The sequence below is a fragment of the Phodopus roborovskii genome, unplaced genomic scaffold (genome assembly GCF_943737965.1).
Source record: "Phodopus roborovskii unplaced genomic scaffold, PHOROB, whole genome shotgun sequence".
Classification (NCBI taxonomy): Eukaryota; Metazoa; Chordata; class Mammalia; order Rodentia; family Cricetidae; genus Phodopus; species Phodopus roborovskii.
Window position 1 is genome coordinate 28899360 of NW_026126480.1, and position 14897 is coordinate 28914256.

At 41.5% G+C, this 14897-nt stretch overlaps 1 protein-coding gene and 1 pseudogene across 1 annotated transcript in view; one reads left to right on the forward strand and one right to left on the reverse strand.

The window, feature by feature from the left end:
• Positions 1–14897, reverse strand: part of Dnah3 (dynein axonemal heavy chain 3) — a 179165-nt gene that overhangs the window by 70045 nt on the left and 94223 nt on the right. Inside the window, exons 38-40 of the mRNA XM_051192820.1 lie at positions 13327–13432; positions 11153–11282; positions 4938–5183 (exon numbers count right to left, since the gene is read on the reverse strand). Coding sequence (XP_051048777.1) covers positions 4938–5183; positions 11153–11282; positions 13327–13432 — 482 coding nt within the window. The remainder of the gene's footprint in view (positions 1–4937; positions 5184–11152; positions 11283–13326; positions 13433–14897) is intronic.
• LOC127228259 (60S ribosomal protein L29-like) lies at positions 3775–4392 on the forward strand (annotated as a pseudogene).

Here is a 14897-nt window from a genome sequence, read left to right on the forward strand (position 1 = left end):
ACAAATTAAAATATGTTTCAATACCTGTGGGATGGGGTGAAAGCAATTCATAAGGGAGACTTTTAGCAATAATTACATGTACCAGAAAGAGAGAAATACCTAAAAAAATCAACAATGTAAGTACATTCTAGAAAACTAGAAAAGTAAGGATAAGTTTAATCCAAAATAAATAATAAAATTATAACAAAAACAATAAGGTTGGCAACAGGAAATTACTTGAGAAAAATCCAGAAAACCGGAAGCAGTTAATCTTTGAGGTTAATAAAATTGATACACTCTTAGACCAATGTTAACAAAGGAAAAAGACATTATTAATATCAGGAAGGAAAGAGGGGTCATTGTTGCTAATTCCCATGGAGATTAAAAGGACAGTGAAGGGATGCACAAACCACAAATTTGATACTTTAAATAAGATAGCTTCAATTCCTTGAGAGATACTCTGTGGAAATTAAGATAAAGAGAAGTTGATAACTTGTGTATGTCCTTATTCATTAAAGAAACTGAATATACAGTTAATGCCTCCAAAACCAAAACCAACCAAACGAACCCCCCCAAAACAAACAAACAAGCCCAATACAAGCATCAGGCTAAGATGGGTTCATTGGTGATATCTACCAAAGATTTCAGAAATGATGCCAAGTGTCCATCATCTCTTCCAGGAAACACACCTTTTCCTGTATGGTCAATATCCAAATGCCAAAACCAAAGATCTTACCTTTTTTCTCATCCACATACACAGGCCCCAACAAAACATTAGCAATTGACCAAGTGGGACTGACTACAGGCATGTAAATCTGGCTCAACATTTGAATATTGACTGTAATCCACATTATTAACACGCCAAAGAAGAAAAAATATTATGTCATATGATTTTTGTGAGTGTTTGATAAAACCCAACACAAACTAGAGTCACCTGAAAGGAGAGAACCCCAATTGAGAAAATGCCTCCATAATACTGGGCTGTAGACAAGTCTGTGGGGCATTTTCTTAGTGACTGATGTGGGACAGCCAAGACTGTTGTGGGAGGGGCTACCCCTGGGCTTGTAGTCCTGGGTTCTATTAGAAAGCAAGGCTGGGAAAGCCATAAGGAACAAGCTGGTAAGTAGCTCCCCTCTATGGCTCCTACCTCTAGTCCCTGCTTTGTCTGAGTTCCTGCCCCAAATGCTTTGGATAATAATGAAATGTTATATGGAAGTGTGAATGAAGAAACAAGCAAACAAACAAAAACAAAAAACAAAACCCTTTACTCTTCAAATGGCTTTGGGTCATAATGCTTCATCAAACAGTAGAAAAGTAACTGAGAGAAATTGGTACTAGGAGAGTTGGAGTTTGTTGTGACAGACCTAACCATGTTGTTTTGTGGAGGATTGTGGAAAGACTTTGGAATTTTGGTCTAGAAAATCCATTGAGTACTGAGAGCTCAGTGGGTTGTTCTGTAATAATAAGAATGTTGATGGAAATACAGATGATGGCATTCTGACTTGTGAAGTTCAGGAGGAAGTTTAAAAACTTTCTCAGGCCATTGCTAGGGCTGAAGAATCAGCTCTGATTAACAAGACACCATGATGTGAAACCTTTGCTTTGTTGGGACAATTGATTCTGGTCTACTGGAGCTGAGAAATTAGCAATGATTAAGAAGAGACCAGCCCAGACTGACAGCTGGGAAACTAGCATAGGATTGGATGTGGGTGTTAGTTAAGAGGTCTGGGAAGTCTATGGGGCCTCTGGTAGTGGAACATTATTTATTCCCTAGTATATGAATGGACTTTGGGAGCCCATTCCCCATACAGGGATACTCACTCTCTCAGCCTAGATACACAGGGGGAACTCCTAGGCCCTTCTCCAAATGATGTGACAGACTGTGATGATTCCCCCATGGAAGGCCTCACCCTCCCTTGGGAGCAGAAGGGGGATGGCATGGGGAGGTGAGTGGGGGACATGGGAGGGAGAGGGAACTGGGATTGAGATGTAAAATAAGATTGTTTCTAATTTAAATTGAAAGAGAGAGAGAGAGAGAGAGAGAGAGAGAGAGAGAGAGAGAGAGAGAGAGCATGCAGCATCATAGAGGTGAAATCTTCTGTGAAGGGTTTGCAATGCATAGCAACTGTGTTCTAGAGGTTGCCTAGGTTCTATATTGTGCTGGCAGCCAAATTTGGTAATGTGTAAGAGTCTTCCAGGAGGTATTCACATTTACAAGAAAGGGTCATTGGAGAGCGTTTGAGGTTTGGCATTATAAAGAAAGCCTAGAAGAGGCTATTGGTGAAAGTGCAGCCCAGTTGTAGTAAAAGACACAGCATTTTGGAGATGCCAGTACCATGGGAAAATCTCCAAGAACAGGAGCAGCCACGGAGTAGAGATGGCCCAAGCTGTGGGTACTACAGACAGCAGAGACACAAAAGTGTCTTCGGAGGAGTTCAAAAGATTGTATGATCATAATCACAGACATTGGACATTGTGTTATTTACACTGTTGGAATTTGGTTTTGCTTTGTCTAGATTGTGATTGTGCCCTGGTTCTTCCCTCATGCAATAAAACATTTAATATTTTTTTTTTTTTATTTTACTGGAGTTCACAGTTGAGACACTTAGAACTTTTAAAGAGATTTTGGAGTTTTACTGAGACTTTGGATTTTAAAAGTGACGTTGGACTTTTAAAGAGACTGCACTTTGAAAGTATTTGAATTTGTAAGACTGTGGGATTGTTTTATGTAAAATATAATGTTGACATTAATGTGTGATCTTGGGGATAAAGAAGAAAGGAAAGGTTATGGCTTAACAGTGATGTGTTTTTGTGTCAAGTTGACAAGACATCACTTGTTCTGATTAGTTTTATGTCATCTGGACCCAAGCTAGAATCTGAGCAAGCCATGAGAGGTCATTAAGGAGCGCGCCTTCATGGCCTCTGTATCATATCCTCCCTCTAGGTTCCTTCCCTGCTTAAGTACCTGCCCTGGCTTCTCTCAATGGACTGTTGTGACTTGAAAAAAAAAAAAAAAAAAAAAAGACTCCCAAAGGGAGTGGCTCTATTAGGAGTTGTGACCTTGTTGGAGAAAGTGTGTCCCTGTGGGGGTGGGCTTTGAGGTCTCTTTCTCAAGCTTCCCTCAGTGTGCCACCCAGTAGACTTCTTGTCTGCAAGATGCAGCACTCTCAGCTCCAGCACCACATCTGCCTGCACACTGCCATGCTCCCTTCCATGATCATAATGGACTGAACCTCTAAAACTCTAAGTGAGCCACCCTCAATTAAATGTTCTCTTTATAAGAGTTGCCATGGTCATGGTGTCTCTTTGCAGCAATAGTAAACCCTAACTAAGACTGATTCAGGATATTTAAACCAAATAATCCCTTTCCTCCCCCAAGTTGCTTTTGGTCATGGTATATCATCTCAGCTGTAGAAAAGTAACTGAGACACCCACTCATGATAAAAACATCTCAGCAAATTAGGAATAGATGGAACGTGCTCTAGCCAAGCACAGACACCATCATACTTAAGGTGTGGATTAACTATTTTCCTCCTAGGTTGGGGCTTTTATCCTTCTAGGACTCAAAGATCCCCCTTCACTCCTGTTCACAGTCATTCTAGATAATAGAATGAGATAAGAAAATAAAAAATTAGGAAGAGATAAAGCCATATGACATGACAAAAAGATGACATGGAAGACACCCCAAAGAAAATTTTTCTGGAACTTAATAATTATGTCATCATTTTCAGGTACAAAGATGGCTGCTTTCTTGTCTGTCAGAATCGAACATTAAAAAACAAGAACAAAGCTCTTACTCTTCCGGTCCCAGGCGCTTCGGGTGCCGCCGGATACCGTTCAGACATGGCCAAGTCCAAGAACCACACCACACACAACCAGTCCCGGAAATGGCACAGAAATGGCATCAAGAAACCCCGATCGCAAAGATACGAATCTCTTAAGGGGGTTGACCCCAAGTTCCTGAGGAACATGCTCTTTGCCAAGAAACACAACAAGAAAGGCCTGAAGAAGATGCAGGCAAACAACGCCAAGGCAATGAGTGCACGCGCAGAGGCTATCAAGGCTCTTGTGAAGCCCAAGGTGGTAAAACCCAAGATGCCAAAGGGTCCTGGCTGCAAACTCAGCCGTCTGGCTTTCATCGCTCACCCCAAGCTTGGGAAGAAGATTAGAAAGTACATGGCCAAGGGTCATAGGCTCTTGCCAACCAAAGCCCAAGGTTCAAACCAAGGCAGAGGCCTCGGCTCCATCAAAGGCCCAGGCTACAGCTCCAGCTCAGGCTCCCAAAGGCGCCAAGGCCCCGTAGAAATGGTTTCTGCCACTGTGAAGACAGATGGACTGGTGTGACACATCTACACACTATCTGCAGATGACCTGTGCCCTATGCTGTTTTTACAAATAAACTTGAGGCAAGATCTGTTTAAAAAAAAAAAAAAACAAGAACAAAAACCATAGCACTTTACCCACTGAGCCATCTCACTAACCCTAAATTAAGTCAATATTAACTACCACTCTTTTAATAAATATACATATCAGAGAATATTTGTAGCTATTTTGAAGATAACAGCAAAACTGTAAATACCTCAGTATGTTACATCATAATACAAAGTTGGAAGAAGCATTAATGACAAGGTCCCTAAACAAGAAACATGTGAACATGTAGAACAGGGATAGAAAACAGCAAAAACCAAAATGAAGGTAATTCTTATTTTTACTGAGTGGCGCAATGATGGGCACTTTTTATAAAAATAAAACAATGACATCTCCAAACATCTCCCAAAATGAACTGTCATTGTGGTTTTATATCTAAAAAGTTATTAAATGTTCATAAGACTGTATTTTAGTACCACACATGTCTCATGTGGGTGAGACCCTCTCACTTCCTTATAAGCACTCTTGTGGCCCATACATTAACTTGGGTTCGGGACACAATTTAAACTCATATAACAGGACATGCATACCTCTTTCTGGAAAGGTGTTGTTTTTGGTGAGTTTCACACTTTTGGGCCTTGGGTGATGATCATCCATGCCCATGATCAAGTTTCGGAAAAACACATCAAATTTCTTTCTACTCTCAGCATTGATGGTACCGGCCACGGTCCACACCAAGGAGAAGAGAAACAGCCCTTGTAGCCAGAGGAAGATCTGCTGACTTGACAGACCTTCGTATAAGTCACTTTCATCCTCCTCTTTGTTCCTGATTTCATCTGAAAGTGAAGGAAAGAGAGGCTTAGGTTAAGAAGGATGCTCAGCATGTATGACATGAACTGGCTGAAGGGCCTAGGAAGGTGATTGCTGCTGGCTGAACATCCATCCCACACCAGAGTCTTTATTACTATGTAGTCATGTGCTGACTACATGCTCATTTGGATGTGTATGCCTCTGTATAGGTTCATGCATGTTCACATGTCTGAGGGTACAGGGGGAGGTCAGAGGTTGATACTGGGTGTCTGCTTTAATTGCTTCCATTTTTGAGACAGGGTCTCCCATTGAACCTGGAGCTTGCTAATTTGGTGGGACTAGCTTCCCACTGGACTCCAGGGATGCTCATGTCTCTAGTTCCTGAGTATTGGAATTATAGGTATTAACTACCATTCTTAGCTTTTTACCTGGGTTCTGGGGATCTGAACTCAGGTCCTCATATTTGTATGACAAGCACTTTATAGACTGAGCTATCTCCCTTCCCCCTATATATTCTTTTATTAGGGTTAAACCTAATATACAGTTTGACATATTAACAATTAAAGTGTACATTTCAGTGGTTTTCAGTACATTCACATGGATAGCCATCATTATTGTTCATATCCAGTGCTCCTTTATCCAGAAGTTATTGGCACCACCACCAATAACTCATTCTCCACTGCTTACAAGGCCAGCTGTTGGTGCCCATAAACATGGCTTCACTCCATCTTGGTTCAAGGGCAGAGAGTTTAAAAACTTTAGGTCATAAGACTTAAAGGTCAAGGGTGTGGCTATAGTAGGATGTTTGATCTTGGCCTTGGGTGTCTTATCTAAATAACAACAGACTTGTTCTGAGGTATGGTTACTCTTGACCCTCGAGGCCAGATAACAAGAAATTTCATATAAGGTGTGGTTAACGAATCCTTGAAGAAAAGAGGAAGAAAGGTCTGTTTGTTCAGTATACATGATATCATGTTTCCATTTTTGGTTATGGTATACAAGAGTGGTGAAAAATAAACTCATGGCATTTCAGTATTGACTGATTTGCCCTCTAGCTTTTATTCTGTGTCTCCATCTTTTCCTTTACTGTCTTTAGCTAACCTTTGTTCAGTCCACACTCTCCCTCTCAGGTACCTCTCAGGTACGAACCGTGAGCTGCCTAGCTGGCTCCAATTGCAGCCCCAAAGGGATAACTTCCCACAGCTAGCATCCTATTTTCTGTCTCCATTGTGACTAACCTAAGCACATTATAGAAGTCAGCTATTTTGTGACAGGCTTATTTCACTTAGCATATGTTCAGGCTTCACCAATTTTGTACTTGTCATTGATTTCTTTTTTTTTTTTTAATACTCTTAAAAGGCATTTATTAAAACGTTCTTTGCCAGAATTTCACATTAGCTTAAAATTCAATTCAGTCTTTACCTTTCTCTGAGGTTGTCACCTCAGTTATTACAAAACCCCCTTCTCCATCAGTCAGTGTGACAGCATCCACGTGAAGAGCCCCATGGTTGGCTGTTCCCCCTGGTGAACCAACTAGCTGTTAATACTGCTCTGCTACAAGCCCCTAACTCAACTCATCAGAAAGAGGCTTCTGCAAAGTGCACTTTGAAGAAGAGATACTTTTTGCTTATGAAGAGAAACCAGTGAATACTCCAAGAATAATAAAAGGGAGTATTTAACAGGGAAGGACATGCTTTGGAGTGAAGAATTCAGATGTTGCTCTGCTGGTCCAGGCTGCTTGACCCTCTTCTTGTTCCTTCTGTGGGCCCCCTTCATCAGCTATCACAAAGCCTTCATCTGTGGTATAAAGAATATCTACAATCCTTTGCAGTACAGAGTCATTTCCCCCCTCGTTCTCCAGGCAAATCAATTCAGTGTTCCTTAGCTTTCCAAAGTAGAAGTGTCTCTCTTTCTCCAAGTCTTCATCAGTAAGCTTCAATACTTTGACCTGCTGCATCAATTCAGCTGCTTCATTGTCCCTGTTGCCCATACCAGGGTTCTTTCGCACCATCCCTGGGCCAGCCTTAGGAGCTGCAGTAGTTCTCTGTGTTGCAATGGGTCTCTGCGGAGCTGCACTGCAGGAGCTGGGAGGTTTCTTCAGTTTACTCAGAGCTGGAACAACAAGGAGCCACTGCAGTTTCTTGACCTTGTTTGGAAGCTACAGGGTCATACTCTTTTCCATCATAATTTGCATCCAAAAACTTCGAACCACTAAACTCAAAATTGTCCTGAAATTTTCCTTTTATTAATTTATACACAGGAATTATTTTGTCAACACCCATCCTCTTGAATCCTGCTTACAATATTTTGAAGTTCTGGATATATTCATGTTCTAGCTTAGCCTGGAATTTCACTTTCTTCAAAGCAATGAAGCCAGGGAAGAGCATGTCCATAAACTGACAGTATGCAGCCCCTGAACACAACTGTTCTATCTTTGTCAGATTCAGCTGCAGAGATTCATTGATCCAAGCCAGCATGTCATGTCGACTTAGGTTATCACTGGTGACTGACGTCGAGTACACATTCACTGCCATCTTCACGTTCCTGGCTCTAGTTCCATTTTCATCTTGTTCAAACCATCGGACCTTGTCATTGATTTCTTAATTTATTTTTTATTCAATTATAATTTTATTTATTTTATTTTATGTGCATGGATATGTTATGGAATATAATGTTTAAGTAAAGACATGTTACAGAATTGTTTAACTATGTAAAATGTATTACATTTGTTTAACTATGTAAAGATGTGTTACATTTGTTTATGCTGCATTTATTTAACTATGTAAAAATGTGTTGCATTTGTTTTACCTTGCCTGCCTAAGGCACCTGATTGTTCTAATAAGCGGAATGGTCAATAGCTAGGCAGTAGAGGGATAGGAAGGGCTGATGGGAAGAGAGTAGATGTAGGAGGAGGAATCTTGTCTCTGGGAGAGAACAAGGGAGAAAGCTAGGGAGAACCCCAGGGCCAGCCAGTGAAGCAGCCACCAGCCAGCTAGAAATAAAAGAAGCAAGAAAACAGGACAACAGGACATACAGAATGAAAGAAAGGAAAAATCCTTGAGGCAAAAATGGATAAAGAAAAACAGGTTAAAACAAATCATAAGAGCTAATGGGACCTAAACTAAGACCAAGCATTCATAATTAATAATAAGCCTCCATGTCAGGATTTGGGGGCTGGCAGTCTAAGAAACTCTGCTGTGGGGATATTTTCCCTACATGTAGCTGTGTGCAATATATATATATTGTCCTCAGAGGTCATAAGAAAGTGTTGGATTCCCTATAACAAAAGTTATAGATTGTTGTGAGCTGCTGTGTGGGTGCTAGAAACTGAACCCAGGTCTTCAGCAGGAGCAACAAGTGCTCTTACCTGCTGACCCTTCTTTCCACCCCTGTGGTAGTTTGAATGTTATCAGCCCCTATAAGCTCATAGGGAGTGGCAGTATTAGGAGGTGTGGCCTTGTTGGAGGAAGTGTGTACTGGGAGCAGGCCTTGAAGTCTCCTTTGCTCAAGCCAGGCCCAGGGTCAGACCACTTCCTGCTGCCTGTGGCACTCTCAGCTCTTTCTCCAGAACCATTTCTGCCTCTGTGCCACCATGTCCCATCATGATGCTGATAGACTAAACCTCTGAAAATGTAAGCCACCCCAATTAAATGCTTTTCTTTGTAAGAGTTGCTGTGGTCATGGTGTCTCTTTACAGCAACAGAAACCCTAAGACCACCCCCAATATTTCCCTTTTAAAATGCTAAATTATGTTTCATTGGGTGATTATACCACTTTGTTTATCCATTCATCTGTTGATGATCATGAATTCAAAGCCAACTCTGATATATACATACATACTGTATGTATATATATCCTATTATATATATATATATATATATATATATATATATATGCACATATATGCATTTGTGCAAACACACCTCTTCCATGTCCTTAACTCAAAGTTCAGAATCTCAATTTAATTATGAGACAATAACTGGCCAATATCAAGAGGCAAGGTTGTTGAGGACAAGAAAAGACAGAGTGTCACAGAGGGGAGCAAATTGTGGGGCTATATCAATTAATTGCAGTGTGGCACCTGCGTATCCAGCAGTACAGCACCAATGCCCTTGCTTATTTTGACAACGATACCTTGGTCATGTTAACGTGGAAGAAAGCTGGTGAAGTTAGAATAAGAGTCTAGATAATCTCTGTACTCTTCCATAAATAACCTATTTCAAATAAAGAAACATTTGCAGTTCTTCATCTTAAAGCCTTGTCCATTGCAGCTACCAGGTTCTTGCATTCTAACATTGATAGAATAGAAAGTTAGAGTTCTAGTGAGCCATGTGCACGTTATAGCCCTGTCTCTAGTTTTTGGTAGTTGAGTATTTAAGGGAGGTCTCATGATGGCAGATTTGGGAAGGCAAGGTCACTTGGAGCTGGAGACAATGAGTCTATTTCTCATGCTGGTGCTTCTTCACTTAAGAGAAACCATACAAGGACAGCAGACAGAACTTGAGAAAATACAGCATTTTCAAAGGAAATGCAAAATATGGCACTGAATACAATTGGTAGTTTCTAAAGAGAGTTCCAAACTTATGTTTAAAAAAATATCTATGTGTGATGTGTGGATATATGTACATGTTCATGTGTGTGAGTGCAAGTGCATACGTACAATAGGGTACTGTGGAGGTCCGGGGACAACCTCAGCCCTCACCTTCTACCTTGACACAGGGTCTCTTGTTGTTCACCCCTGTGTCTACAAGAACACTTGGATTACAGATGTGCTACATGTCTGGCTTTATGTGGGTTCTGGGGATTTGAACTCAGGTCTCCATATTGATGCAGCAAGTACTTTACCCACTGAGCAATCTCTCGAGTACCCAGAGTTTAATTCATAAAAATCAAGCAATATTTAGAAAGTTCTCACTCCACTGTCAACTATGTTATATTTTTAGTTTGTACTTACAAAGCTTTTTTGGGAAATAAGCTAAGAAAACAGATCTAGGTATCAGAAGTTGTAAAGAGAATCCATCTGGGTTTGAGTTATCTGCTATCTTGAAAGAGAAGTGGCATCTAGTAAGAGTTCTCCAAATGCACACATCTTTTGTCATCATCAGCAGATGTCAGTGACATCTGATTTATGTGCCAGAAGTTATGGAAATGTGTGATTACACCTCAGAGATACATAAATCTCAGAGCCACTGTCCCCTGCAGAAGTTTTCTGGTTTTGAAAATGATATGGTTAGTTCTCTGCTAATGCATTTGTGTTGTAAATTTATACATTTGTAAATTTTCTTTGTGTTCATATGTGTGTGTTCCTTTGTGTACAGGTGCACATGTGTACATGTGTGTAAATGTGTGTGTGTGTGTGTGTGTGTGTTTGTGTGTGCTTGTGCATGAAGGACAGAGACTAACCTTGGGTGTTGCTACTCAGATGTATCCATTGTTTTTTGAGGTAGAGTTTCTCATTGGCCTGCAAGTTGCTGATTTTGCTAGTCTGGCTAGGCAGTGAGACTTGAGGATCCACCTGTGTAAACCTTCTCAGTGCTGGGATTACAAGCATGCACCACCATGTCTGACTTTTTTATGTAGTTTCTGGGGATCAAACTAAGATTTCCACGATATGGTGGTAAGCATTTTTGAGTAAGCATTGGTTGAGCTATCTTCCCAGATCCCATTATTTTTTCTTGACAAATGAAAACTTTCCTATTTTTCTAACTTTTTTTCTTCAGAGAAACATGCAAATGTGTTAACAAAATTCCTGTGTGGAGGAGAAGTTCCCCTGTGTGGATGAGGACCCTTAGCTGGGAGAAGGAAGGAAGGGATCAACTTTGTGCACTAACAACAAATTGATATGAGACAAAATACAAGGTTCTTTCTATAAACTCCATCATCTACAATTCAAATGGCTCTTGTTCTTGATAATTATCTGGTCCCACTGTAACTCAAGAGTCATGAGAGTGAAAGCATGAGCCAAGACACACACAGCCCCATGTGGGACACTTACCAAGCAGAGAGGAATACAGCCTCATCATCGAGAAGGCAAGGTGGATAGGAGATGTTTGCACCACAAATTTGCCATGGAGGCGATTAAAGTCCAGGCAGGGCTGGACAAGCCACATGAACATGTCCTCAACCTGAGAGGAGAAAGCTACATGAGACTGTGGAGACAAAGAGCTTGACCCACCTCAGAGGTTGGAGATGCTGGTGTAATTGCTGGTTGATTTTGAGTGTTGTTTCAAAATGTACATACTTCAAATTTGGTGTTTTATCTTTTCCTGGGCTAGACCACATGATGTTCTCTCAGGATGCAAGGCTGCAGCAGTGCGTGATATCTCCTAGACTGCCATATGACCACCAGGGCAAGCAACTCATCCTTTACAGGTGTACTTGGATGCTATCCTACATTTGGTACTTTAGGTAAAGAAGATGTGCTTTTTAAGTTATGATGTTTTCAATATGTAGTGAGTTTGCTGAGACACAACTGCACCTTAAATGGGAGAGCATCTAAATTCACTTAGTGAACAAACATTATTGAACATCTACTGACTGTATTGTGGTAAATAGTGCTGGGGATGAATAATAGCAAAGATAGACCCAGCCTCTGAGACAGACGATAAGCAGAGAACCAAATACATTACAAATCATGGAAAGCCTCAGCAGGAAACAAAAGTGTTACGTGGTGAATAACAGGAAGGGCTTAAGATGGTTCAGGGAAGGCTTCTTGGAAGAGGAAACTTGTAGTTTTTCTCTCTGTGGCAGTGGGATTTGAACCCAGGTGATCTCACATGCTGGACATGCTGGACAAGCACTCAGCCATTGGGCTACATGCCTAGCAAGGAGATTATTATATACTGTGACTTGGATGACAAAGATCTGGATTGGGCAAGACGTCTACATGAGGGATACAAGGCACAGAAGCCTTGAGGTAGTGAACACTGAGTTTCCTGGGAATGGAAACAAGGCAGGATAGTGCAGGAATGAGGCAGGGCTGGGGAGGGAGCTGGCAGGCTGCGGAGGCAGGCAAGGCTAGACAACAGTGGGCAGCAGGCTTTGATAAAGGGTCTGAGGACATGGTGAAATCCCCAAAACACTTGATTGGTATGAGGTCTTTCAGCTTCGCGCGTGTGTGTGTGTGTGGGGTCCTTGGTATGTATGTGAACATGTACTTCTATAAATGCATGTAGAAATATATAATATATGTGGACATGCATGGTGATGAACATAGGACTGCCCTATATATCCCTCCTGAGTATTTCCACAGTGGGATGGAATCCAACCCTTTTTGGCTTCCTTCATGGAAGATTTTCCTAGGCAAAGAAGGACAAGAAGCACCAGAAACACAGGCTCTCCCTTCTGGCTTCCCTAGTCTGACAATGCTACAGAACTTTCCTACTTCTGTTTATTTATATGTATGTGGTGTGTGTACATGTGTGCAGATAAATGTGCACGTGTGTTTAGGTATGTGGAGGCCAGAGGTCAGTTTGGGTCTTCCTTAGTCATATTCCACTTTCTTTTTAGAGACAGGGTCTCTCTCTGAACCTGAAATTCACCAGCCTGACTAGTTTGGCTGGATGGAAAATTCCAAAAATTCTTTCTCTGGCACTTGGATTATAGTTTTATGCTACAGCATGCACTGTTAATTTATTTATGTTTTAAGATGGGTGCTAAAGGTTCTCAGCAATGATTTTACCAACTGAGCCATCTTCCTAGTTCTCCTACTTCTTTTAGGATGGGAGGAAGGGAAAGGAGATATCACTTGTCACACCCATAAGAAGAACATTTCTAACTGCCTCCCTCCTAGTAAAAGGGCAGGACACAGGATTGTGGACTGGCAGCACAGAGGGACATTATTCTTCCAAGGTGTTGTCTCTAGAACTGTAGCTATAGGTATTTCTGCTAGTGGGATGGTAGAAGAAAAAGCTGACACCGTGGTTACCATCAAGAACATTGCTTGGCTCTGGTATTCTCCACTGCGAAGAAGGCGGAAAAACAGGACTTAAAAACAGACAGTACCATCCCCACCACATGAAGAAGAAAGTAAACAATGGCAGGCAGCCTGGGAACAATATAAAAGGCCTGGCAGGAAAGGGAGGGATGATGAAGGTGAAGGTATGCATGAGATGAGCAGAGAATGACTATGGAATGATTGTGAAGAGAGGGAGGGTCCCAGATTCTTACCAGTTCCTTGTGCTCCTTGGTGAGACTGGAGGGCAAAGTGTCCATGTACGAGTCCTTCAAGGGCTTCCAGCCCAGCTGGTGAGCTTCCATGTAGATCATCCCACACCTACAGCACAGACAATTGGGTTTGGTGTATGCCTGTTCATTACATTTGTCAACATCAGTACACTCATGCAGTATTCTTGGCTTTATTGGGCTTTGATAGTAACCTTCATCCAGCCATATGCCCTCTCTCATCTTATCTCCCCAGGTTAACCATCCTTCCCCTGGAAAGAATAGAGTGTCATCAATCTTGACTTTTTTCCTTCTTAGTCATGCAGTGTTCTATATGCTCATAAAGTGCATGCCCATGCACATATATACACACATGTACATGTAGTTTAAATCTGGATGCCCCCCCACAGCATCTCATTTTGAATGGTGTTCCCAGGCTGGTGATACTATGTGAAGGAAATACATCACTAGGGAAGAGATTTTGAAGGCTACAGCCCTGTCTCTGATTCTTGCCTTAGTCTATTTCCATGATGTGAACAGCCTCAGCCATGTATTTATGCTGTTATGATATAAACTGTTCCACTGTTCCCCTCCAGTCATGAAGGACTAAAACCCTAGCAAACCGTGAGCCACAATGCTCTCCTTCCTCTTCTTCCCCCTCTTCCTTTTGTTTAAAATTATACTTTTATTTCTATTTAGGTGTATGTGTCTGCGTGGTGGTATGCCGGAGGCCAGGAGTGTGTTCTGTCCCCTGGATACGGGCAGTTGTGAGCCTCCTGACATGAGTGCTGGGAACTGAACTCAGGTCATCTGGAAGAGGAGCAAGTGCTCCGAGCCACTGAGCCAGTGCTGGAGCCCTTCCGGAGCTACTTTCTCCTCACTCCTCTTCCTCTCCTCCTGTTTAATTTCACTTTATTTTGTTTTCCTCTCATGTCCAGTTTCTTATGTTGTTTCTGTCAGGTCTTTTGTATGTTGACACAATAACACACACACACACACACACACAGACACACACACTCATACACATATACAATGTGCAGAGTGTTTTAGCTCTTAAACCATTTAACAGGGGGTACTGTGTTATAGTCAATTTGTGGTTTCCTTTTAGAATTTGTTTACGTACTGTTGTATGTGTGTATGTGATGTGTGTGAGAGCACACATGCCACTGGGAACATGTGAAGGTCAGAAGGCAACTCTGTGGAGTCAGTTCTCTCCTTCACGTTTACATGGGTTTGGGAATCATCTCAGATCACCAGGCATGGTTAGCAAACCCTTCACATGCTGAGACATCTTATTGGTCTGCAGTTTACTTTTGTATTTAGTGTTTCTAAGACTTAGTCTTTAATCCAGTTATTAAGATGTGTTTGTATAGCTGCATGTCAATGCAGCTCATTTAGTTTGTGACAAACAAATATTGTAATTTCGGATATGCCTTATTAGTTCATTCCTCTTGATGGATATTTGTCCTGTTTCTGTTTGCTACTGGGAACTATACTGCTATGAGTGTTTGTTGACAGGTCTCCTGTTGTCCATCCACAAAAGCTTCTTGGGGGCATATACTCAGAGAAATGTGGTG